This window comes from Tiliqua scincoides, chromosome 1 (assembly GCF_035046505.1).
Source record: "Tiliqua scincoides isolate rTilSci1 chromosome 1, rTilSci1.hap2, whole genome shotgun sequence".
In the NCBI taxonomy this organism is placed as follows: Eukaryota; Metazoa; Chordata; class Lepidosauria; order Squamata; family Scincidae; genus Tiliqua; species Tiliqua scincoides.
The window spans coordinates 52,475,826-52,486,762 of record NC_089821.1 but is presented as its reverse complement, the minus strand read 5'-3'; the positions used below and the strand labels follow the sequence as shown (position 1 = coordinate 52,486,762).

The 10,937-nt window shown below is 41.8% G+C and overlaps 1 protein-coding gene across 1 annotated transcript in view; it reads left to right on the top strand.

Annotated features, from left to right (window-relative positions):
- The first annotated feature begins 430 nt into the window (after positions 1 to 430).
- The window catches only part of USH1C (USH1 protein network component harmonin), a 78,629-nt gene continuing 68,122 nt past the window's right edge, over positions 431 to 10,937 (top strand). Inside the window, exons 1-2 of the mRNA XM_066619390.1 lie at positions 431 to 466; positions 9,321 to 9,388. Coding sequence (XP_066475487.1) covers positions 431 to 466; positions 9,321 to 9,388 — 104 coding nt within the window. The remainder of the gene's footprint in view (positions 467 to 9,320; positions 9,389 to 10,937) is intronic.

Sequence of the window (10,937 nt, the reverse complement as noted above, 5' to 3'; positions counted from 1 at the left end):
TTATGTATTTCAGTGAGAGATTTAAGCGCATGCCTGAGTCTCTCCCATTGAATAACTGGGATTTTAAAGTGCTTGCTTGTGCTTGGATCATGTCCTGTGTCTTTGCGAATGCACGTGGCAAAAAGACATGCATAGCTCTCCGCATCTGTACACACTACAGTAGAAACTGACATACTGTCTCTTTCACTGACATTAATGGAAGGCAACGAAGGCTAGGAAGAAAATGTCAAAGCAGGTGATAGGAACAGGTGCGTGCCTTTCGGCTGGAAAGGCTTTTCACGCAGTGCTGTGCTGCGCCCCCTAGTGTTGGTCTCAAGCTCTGCGAACTAACCTGTGCCCAGAACTCGGAGGAAACATCATCCGCTGAGTGCGCGCACAGAAGAAGGTTCCCCTGGGGGAAAGCCAAGACAGGGTCTCTCTCCCCATTGTCATGGAGCGGAAGGTGGCCAGGGAATTCAGGCACAAGGTAAGAGAGAAGTACACTACTGCCTTCCAAACGATTCTCTGCCTCCTTTGCGAACCTGTAACTTTCTGCCCTTCCCTGTAAGCAGTAAAAGCTGCTGCAAAGGAAAGGAGGGTGACATTTTGCTGGGACTATGGACTCTTGGTATCAATTAACTCGGACCAAGCAGCAGGGGAGGGAGGGAGGGGGCGAGGGAGCACAGGCTGAAGTGTGCCTTTCAGCAGAACAAAGCCTCTCTCCCAGGGACTCAGAGGTGTGGGGGATTAGGAAAAAAACTCTGGGGAGGAAAGAAGGCAGCCCGCATTGCCACCCTTGCCACGGCTGACTGGAAATGTAGGAGCATCACCAGTCAGCTTGCTGGTGTCATCCATCTTTTCCCAGACTGGACATGGATCTAGCAGGATACAGCTTACGGCACTGCAAAGTCAGGTTCAGGAACTGGTTGCAGTTTCTGAACTTTTTTCACATTAATAATAACTCACCAAATGATCTGGTATGAAAAGAAAACTTTTCATAAAGATCTCCCCCCCCCTTTTTTTATTTTTACAAAGTGCTTCTTTGTCAATGACCAAGAGACTTGGCAAGGCTAGGTGTATTGCATAATAGCTCTTTTGTTCTTACCCTAAATGTTAAAAAAAAAAGTGAAAGTGAGCCACTGCCAGCCAACACTGAGAAAAATAAATTCTTGACCCAAGAGTGTAAGGCCACTTGCACTTGTACCATTATTTGACCACATCCAGAAAAACAAACTAAGTACATGTGTTACTTGAAAGGCAAAATGAATATAAACATTGTCCTTGGCAGTTTCCGTGATGTGTATGTGACACTGGGATTACACAAAAGGACATCTGACAACCCAATCCTATCCACACTTCCCTGGGAGTAAGCCCCATTGACAATAATGGAACTTACTTCTGAGTAGACATGCATAGAATTGGGCTGTGAGTCAATGAAAATGTACAGTGTTGCAGGGTGAGGGGATAAATGATATATTGAGTTTTGTTCAACCTGGACTTAACATCAAAAACTTTGACATTTGTTGGTAAAAACTAAAATGGTTTTTACTGTTTTTACAGTAAATGGTTTTTACTGTTGCACTGCCAATATACCTTATTCAATATCCTGTATGTGCTTTTTAATTTAATACACAAGTGAATTGGAAAGAACATTTAGAGTACAAATGCATTAGAAAACATTGCTGCATTTTTTCTGCTTTTTTCCCTGCTTCATGCTTGCTCTATAAAACTTTATCAGAATATATTCATTTTTTTTTAAATATAGTGCAATGCACTACCTACCCTGAGCAATTTACAATACAAAAACAGGGCAGGGATAACCAGGGAAGAATATGTGATTATTTCAGTTACATAGACTTAGGCTTAGTTACAGTAGGGAATGAGGACCAAGGTATTATGCCAAAGGTTTTATAGAAGTGTGGTTTCCAAGGCAAGTTCTGAAGGAAATAAGAGAGGAAACATTATGAACAAGTTCCAGGAACAGTCTCTAGTACATTTAGAAACTATCCTTTTTACAGCTCACATTTTGATATTCAGTTTGTAGGGTTTGACTTTCAGTCATGTGTCATCCTCCACAATCCCATATGCACTTTCCTGGGATTCAGCATCACTGAACATAATGGGACTTACTTCTGAGTAGTCATGCATAGGATTGTGCTGTTCCATTGATTTCAATTGACTTATACCCAGGTAAGTGCTTTTAGGATTGCTTCTCTTCATAAACACGCACGCACACACGCATGCACCTCTCCTTTGTCCTTTATAATGAGGAATGAAAGCTACCTAAGAAAATATATTGCTGCCAGTAATCCTATGATGAGAAAAATTAGTTCTAAAATTGAAGTTAAAGAATATTAAGGATGCAATCATATACACACTAAGTCCGGTTAAACTCAGAAGAAACATGACCATGGGTAGGATTGCACATGGGTTCAGATAAAAGATGTCTGCTTGTATAACTGACTATTATATGATGGATATTAACTGTCAGTGTTGGTCTAGGCAGTAGCAGACATATTGCAGCTGTGACTCTAACATTTTATTACCATGTACTTTGTACTTGTGGCCTCTCATGCTGATAATATTCATAAATCATTCTGGGACCAATCAGAATTGCCTTTAAAACTTTTACTTTTGGGAATGATGACTGTTGGATTTGACTAGTTTAAAAAACATTGCTTCATTAGCTTTCAAGAACCTAGTATAAGAACATATTAACAACACAAACTTATACATGAATAGTGAAGTAAATATTCTGTTCAATGGGACTGTCAGGGTTCCCCTCCTCCCACAGGTCCCCAACTTACCCAGGGAGAAGACTTCTGGGCCAGAGGATCAGGGAGGAAGCTGGTGGAACATGGGGCCTCCTCCCCATATGCTGCCTGGGCACTCCTGTGGGCGGCAAAGCACAGCAGAGGAACACTGTGCGCCAACCCCCCCTTCCCTCCTCCACCTTGGAGGAGGGAAGGGGGAGACAGAATGCAGGCTATTTGGTTGCTGGGCAGCCACCCCTCCCCTGCCTCGGGGGGGGGGGAGAAGAGGAGCATTCCCCCACCCAGCCAGTCGGGCCCTGCCTTGCTGGGCAGGGCACCTGGCTACGACATCGGGAGCCCACAGCTGGACCTCCCAACATCATCTGCAGAGCTACAGGACCCAGGTGGGCAGAGTCAGCCCACCCCCCAAAGGCAGAGACCAGAGTAGAGGCAGCAGCCTCCCCAGCCATCTCAGGAACAATCCTGGTAGCTCCAGGTAAGAGGAGGTGGGAGGGAGACAGAGAGAGGAAGGGGAGGAGTTGTGGTAATCCCAGGGGAGGGCAGTTCTAGAGACACACCCTTTTTGTACCTTCCCTATGAGGGGAGGGGCCAGAGGGGAGGGGCCTGCCCTACATAAACCTGGAGGCCAGGGATAACAAGGTAGTTGGGAGTTGTGGACAGCAGCCCCTGCTCCTGACTCTGGCAAGTGCTGCCAACTCAAAGAGGAGGAACTGGGTGACGCAACCCCCTTTTCTTCTGGTGAACTAGTCTGAGGTCCCCACCAGGGGGCCCCCCTCCCCTCCCTTCCCCCTGCAGGGAGGCCTCACAGGAACTTACTCCCATTTAATTGTGTTTAGGACTGTAGCTTTACTAGCAGTAAAGCAATACGGAAAATAGTACTGTACTTATCCATATTATGGCCTACATTAAAAAAAAATTATGCAATGCAAACCTTGAATCTTTTGTTTGAAAATTCTGACATACAATTATAGAAAAAGTAAATACCAAATGCATAACTCAGTGTTAATTTTATTTTACATACCTTTATTATCTCTGATATTGATTTACACTAAGATTTATTAGCATTCTCATAGTTAATGTAAAATAAAATAGAGAAAAAATGAAGCACATTATCCTGCAATTTTTAAACTTCTGTGCAATAGTTCAGTCCTACAAACTGAAGTGCTTGATTTTCAGCCTACCAGTTAATTCCTTCACCTTACTCTCCCTGCTCTGCAAGTGAGCGGTAGGGGCTGTTTACACTAGCATTTAGTTGCCTGAAATACTTAGCATTTTGTCTCCATCTCTCTCCCTCCCCCCCCCCAACAGCAGTGCTTGCCATAGCAGGTAAGTCAGTGGGAGAGGTAGGAGGAGCAGAGAATAGGCCGATTGGGACCAGGAAGTGGGTTCAGCAGTAGTGGCAGCTGCTGCATCCTAACCTCCTTCCCAGACCTGATCCTGTGGCATGGGTCCACACAGACATGGACACATGCCATGTTTAGCTAGCAGATGTATGAGTAGATTCCCTCTCCTCATGCTATGGAGGGTTACTTCTGGGTAAGGGAACAATCGTTACCTTACACAGAGAAGACTTCTGCAACTGCCTCCCCACCACAGCATGCAGCAGTTGGCATTTTGGCACCACTGCATTGGCAGTGGGGGGAGGGGTATAGAATTAGGTAATAAATTAACCTAAGAATAACTTAAACCTAGCCAAAGCAGCTCACAATGTTCTCTGTATCTGTATACAAAAAGCATTTCTAACTGATCTACAGTGAATAAACCACATGTCAAATCTAGTCATGATTATTTTTATTTTCTTATTTTATGTGATTTGCTGCTGCCAGAAAGGCCAAGTAATGTCATACAGGACATTACGCACTGCTTATATTCCTTCTAGATTTAATAGCCCGTGCACTGTTTCCCATTCAGAAGCAACTAAATATGTGCATGCTCTTTTAAACAAGCTGTCATATATGGATGTATTGCCTTTCAGTTTCTGCACATTCTGTTTTGAGCACATGGCTGCCTGATCACATTGATTTGGGCGGTTTCTTTGGTAATACAATCATTCTATAATCACAAAGGACAATGGAGGAGTGTGAGTGTGCACACTGCAGATTACTTTTCTTCTGTATTGTCTGATGTTAATTTGCAGCAATGTTGCAATGTATTTATATAGGTCTCACTTCTCCCAGATTAGAAGCAAGGGTGACATCAGAGGTAAGGCAGCGACCGATAGCCTATACCATCAGAGGGCCTGCCCAACTGAGCCAACCCCTAAATGCTCAGTACTGGCAGCAGCAGGGTCACCCAGAACAGGGCCCCTGAGAGGAATTTTATCAGGGGGTACAAAGGGACTAGGATGCACTCACCAATTCCTGCAGCAGCCGTCCTGGGGTGTGCAGAGCCCTGCATGAGCGTCTGCAGGGCTCCCCAGCCTTTCAAAAGTGAAAGTGGAGCAATCGCACTCCACTTCCGGTTTTGTGGAGGTGGAGCACAATTGCTCCACTTTCACTTTTGATGACCTGGTGAGCCCTGCAGATGCTCACACAGGGCTCCCTGCACCACAGGACGGCTGTTGCAGGGACTGGTGAGTGTATCCCAGTCCCTGCAGCCCCATTAGCTGCAGGATCCTGGGGATCACGTCACTGCCTCTCCCTGCCCCTGCCAAGACTTGCTGCGGTTCAAACTCTTCCTAAGAGTTTGAAAACTACTGACCTAGGGGGTCCCAACCCACAGTTTGAGAAACACTGGTCTAGACCATCTATGCTTGTTCCTCAGCAATATAAAAAAAAGCAATTACAACATATACTTTCAAATGCATGGCTTTGGGACAGTTTGATCTTGAATATATCCAGATGTAGCTATTTGAATTTTGCTTTCCACCCCAGCACTGAAATCTCTTTGCCTTTGTCATCCCTGTAAGGATACTAGAAATGGTACCTCTAGTACTGCCCTAGCCCTGCTTTCCACAATCTTTTTAAGAAGAGATGTCAGAGACAGAACTTGAGATTTTCTGCAGTTCTCCACTCTTACTCTTTTACATGGCTGATCCATATGTCAGTTCATGGGAGCCAATAATTTGGTCAAATGTGGAACAGATTACATGCATCTAATGAATACCTGTAGTTCTCTGGACCAGACCTGTTAGTTTTATTGTTCTACCATTTTGATATCTACTTTTGCTGTGCTAGTGGCGCGCAGAGATGACTTTTGGGCAAGGCGCCCTTTGTGAGTCACTGACTGTACCACATATGTTCTGTATATGTCCAGGTCAATTCAGTTGCCTGTCCTTTTACTCTCTCTGTCCACAGGTTTCATATTTATACACACACCCATCTTCTGCAGTTCACATGCACAGCCTCACACTCTTGCATTGCTACTACAGTAATTGCACCACCACCACCACCACCACCCCCGGTACACCAGTGCTATTACTTGCATGAAACCTCCTCCACAGCATTATGGTGAGATGTGAGGGAGAGATAGGAAGATTACTCCAGTTTCCAGGCTACCAAAAACCAAACTGCAGTGTTCAAAGACCCACTCTTAGATATATGCAAATTAAATAGCAAACTATTCAGAACATTTTTATAGTATTTGTCATGATTGCTTTTTACCCTTCATAAAAACAGAGATAGAAGTGCTTCTGAAGAGTAAGCATGTGTGGTCTGCAGCATGGCAGGGAGCACCATCATTCCAGCTTCCCCCCAAATCCCTTCCCCACAAAAACCACGAAATGTTCAGTTTTTTGGTTGCTAGAGAACGTAACATTCTTCCTGATGCAAAAAGCAAAGAACTCAGGGGAGGAGACAATTGGCCAGGCCGTCCTGATCATATATTTGCAATTTGTTGTTTACTCTGAGTATTTCATTTTTGATAGAAAAGGAAAATGTTTTGAAACCAGTTTCATTGTAGCTACATATAAGTACAAATAAATGTGTGGAGTATGGAATGGGCATCGTACCTTTGTCACACCTGACTTTGATACATTCAAATATCCCAGAGCCACATGTGTCAGCTCCCTTACATGTGTTAGCTTCCATATGTACAATTCATACTGTCTTTTTTTTCTCTCCAGGGTAGGGATTATGTGCACAGGAGCTAACAAATATTTGGGTGTATGTACGTAGGCTCTGTGCACATGGGACACTCAATTCTTGGATCTCAATGATATTTGCAAAGCCAACACTGAAAAGTAGAACTCGTAAGATACTTTTCAAATTAACTGATGAATTTTTCTAACCCTAAGTCTGCAATCCTATACACACTTTCCTGGAAGTAAGCCCCATTGAACACAATAAGACTTATCTCTGAGTATATATGCATAGGATTGTGCTGTAAGTTTGCTAGTCCAAATGTGAGGTTTTAAATTGACAATTCTGATGCCTGCTTTGCATTTACAGAAAGCCAAAAAAGAAAAACATAAACCAGGTTTGAAACATATATTTTTGAACTGCATTTTCAGTTTCAGCACACATTTCCCATGGCAAGTATTTAACAATATGTCCTAGATTCTTTGAGTTCCTTTCATCAGGGGGTCAAGTAGCAGAGGAAGTATTGAGTGTGTTTAAGATTGTATGGAAATCTTTCCTATTTTTCAAAAATTGTGAAAAGATTAAAAAGGGTATAATAGAGAAAGACTCATAGTTGAATTTCAAATATTAATCCTCCTTTTTAAACTTTAATCTTCCTTTTGAAATTAATGGGATTTTAAAAGGCTTTATTTCAACTGCAATTTTTACTAAAGAGTAAGTCCCATTGAATTCAATAGCATTTACTACTATCATGCTTTATGAAATATACAAATATTACTTCATATATTGCTTATATAGGCTGCAAGGTTTACATTCCACTCCTTAGATTTAAGGAAAGAGGCCATACCCCTATACCAAGAACCAGTGCTGGTGCCAAGCTGTGCCTTGCCCTTGGGCATATTCAGTTCTGAATGCATGCAGAATATCCCTCTCCATGGAACTTGACTTCCCTGCTGGTACCTGGTTTACCAGACTGGCTTCTGACTGCTGAGAGCAGCTGCTCTCTTTCCCACCTTTGGAGGGTGGAAGAGGAGAACTGAAAGCTTGAGAAAGAAGCCATACTGTGTTGGCCAGAACAGAGAGAAGATGTGCTGTGAGAGCAAGTCTATTGGCTGCCATGTAAGGAGTACATGGCAAATAATCCTAAAGTGCTAGGATTAATCTGTAAAACAATACAGCATCATGGCTCTATATTTTCTTACAAATTAGTTCTAGCTGCTGTGACTAGCATGGCAACTGCCCCTGCAGTGCCAGATCATCTTGTATGAGGCCTTGTGCAGTTATTGGCCGTGATTGCGTCTGTGCCCTACAAGACCCCATACATAACATGGTCCCTGAGCAGAGCAGAGAGTCTGCATGCAGAAGGTTCCACCTGCAATTGCCAATGTCTTCCATAAGAAGGATCTTAGATAACTCTGTTGAGAGAAACCTCTGCTGGAGATCGTTGCTGCCAGTCAGAGTACCAGACAGTGGTGGTCTAGATAGATGGACCAAGAATCCGACTGCAGCTTCATATTTTCCTTTTATAGCTGCATAAATATTCTGGTTGTTCTTATGGTTTCAGGAAAACCATAAAGGCATGTTGTGCTATATAATGGTTCTCAAACTTTTAGCACCGGAACCCACTTTTTAGAATGAGAATCTGTCAGGACCCAGCGGAAGTGATGTCATGACTGGAAGTGACATCATCAAGCAGGAAAATTTTTAACAATCCTAGGCTGCAATCCTACCCACACTTTCCCAGGAGTAAGTCCCATTGACTATCATTGTTAAAAGCATACACATAGTAGCCTGTTAACAGTATATATCTGTAAAATTTCCCAAAATGCAGTCATGTAGCATGGTAGCATCAAGTCTAATATATTAAAAATAAAATATTGAAATGAATGGGAACCCAATCACCCACCTAGTGGGTCCTGCTCCACAGTTTGACAAACATTGTGCTACTTGATATACCTGGACTCTGTACTTTTATTATTATTATTTTTAGAACAGTTAGCAAAGTGAAAGTCTTGCAACCCGACACTCGTTTAAGTGAACATACTGTTACAGAGAGTGAGGAAAGAATAACTACCTAGCTGCAAGCTTTGTCTAGAGATCAGAGAAGAGCTACGGGAAGTAATCTAGTTGACTGTGGAGGACTGGCGTGTGCAGTTTAAAGCTACTGAACACAAATACAGTAGGTTTTGGCACCGGCGCTTCTTATTGCATTGTCATGTGCTACATAAGTGAGTGGCCTAAAAGGTTTCTGAAAATATTTATTCAACAATGTAGTCATTATCAGGTAAGATAATGGGATGATATTACAATGTATTACACTGCAGTGTGAAATGTCTAGATTTTGGCATGGAAATAAATTCCAAAGACCTTAAAGGGGGGGGGGAAGCGGTTTTGGTTTAGAGTTCTTGGGGGCTATTCCCTTTCCGAGAAGCTTCCTGTGAACATAAAAGGCTTTTGCTGTCTGATTACCATCTTTTTGGCTGAAGAGTTTGGGAAATCTTTAGCATTGTGGTCAGAGGTTCACAGTGAAATCATCCTTTTTTTTCAGGTTGATCTGCTAATTGATAATGAAGCTGAAAAAGACTATCTGTATGATGTACTTCGGATGTACCACCAGTAAGTTCTTGCTACATGCTTCAGTTCATTGTGGCAGTATGGCATTTGGAGAGGAGGAAGATATGCACAGGGGAAACTCAGTTTTCTTTCCATTTTAACCCATAGAAAATTAGGCAAAGAATCTGTTTTGGGCTGAATTTTAGCAAAATGGCTCTAGCATTTAATACACAATGAAAAAATAAGCATGTTTGTTTATTCCAAGCTGCGTAAATACAAAAAAAAAAAAAATTAACAGAGCCATAAAATGTATTTTCAAATAAATTCATTCCATGATCATTTGGGTACTCTGTTTGTATTTGAACAGTAATTTTATAATTTTAGCTCAAAGATTATCTGTAAAGCCTATATTATCATTTTTGTTCTATGTTCCTGTGTGTTTCTTACTATAAAAATGTTGCAAGCGTTATTCACAAAATATGAAAGCTGTTTCTAATATCAATGAAGTTACGCTGCATTTTTACCCAGCAATAATGCTACCAGAGCATCACCCAAGTTTCTGTGGTATTAGAGAATATTTTTCCACTTTTCATAGGTGAGTGGATGCAGGGGTGGGGGGGCATAGTTTCCAGACATATCTTAATTCATAGAAGCAATTCAATAGAGTGAAATGTGCCTGTTCTCAAGTGGTCTTTGTGTTAAGTTCCAGTTTTTGTATGAGTTGTCTGCCTAGCTGGTTTAGTTTCACTCAAGACTGTCTAATTGCTTTTCCATTCATAAAGAATTGCCTGCAGCTTGTGAAATCAGGATGAATTCAGCATTGTTAATTATTTAAACCTTTATTGAACTTGCAAAACTAAATTGTACCTCAATATTTACCTACTTGCCAAAACTGGGAAAATGTTGCTAATATTTAAATAAAATGTCTAATGTAAATACATCCAGCAATACTTTGCACGTTCAGCTGGTAAGGGACCTGAGCAGGGATGAAAATTTTAAAAAAGGATGAATGTTAAAACCTAGTTTTATTTAGCTTCCAAATTTATTTTGGTTAGTGAAAAAAATAAATAAATATATAACACATGCAAATGTGCATGAAACCTAAATGAACAGAAATAAAAAAAATAAACATAAGAACTTTGGCAAACATGGAAGGCTAGATAAAATTGGATGAAAGAGGAAAGCATGTGGACAAAATTTGAAATGTAATTATACTTGAAATCAGTTTAAAGAGCAAAGCGATGAAACTCAAGTGGATAAAAGTCAGTGTGTGTCTTTACATCTGGCTTTCTATGGTCTATAGCAGGGATGGCCAAACTTTCTTACATAAGAGCCATTTACGATAAACTTCACATATTTGAAAGAGAGATGTTTGAGAGCTGCAATATTTAGGAAGCATTTAAATTCTTAAATAGATTTACTCACCATGGACAATCCTGAGCTGCCTGGGGTGCGCAGTGACACCAAAAATGGCTGCCTACACACATCCTACATACTTCAGGCAGACGGCGGTGGCTCCTCAGGAGAAGAGGACTTTTGTCTCCTTCCCCCAGGTAAATGGAGTAGCCCCGCAATGGGGCTACTCAATTCACTGCCAACCAAAAGGTCAGCT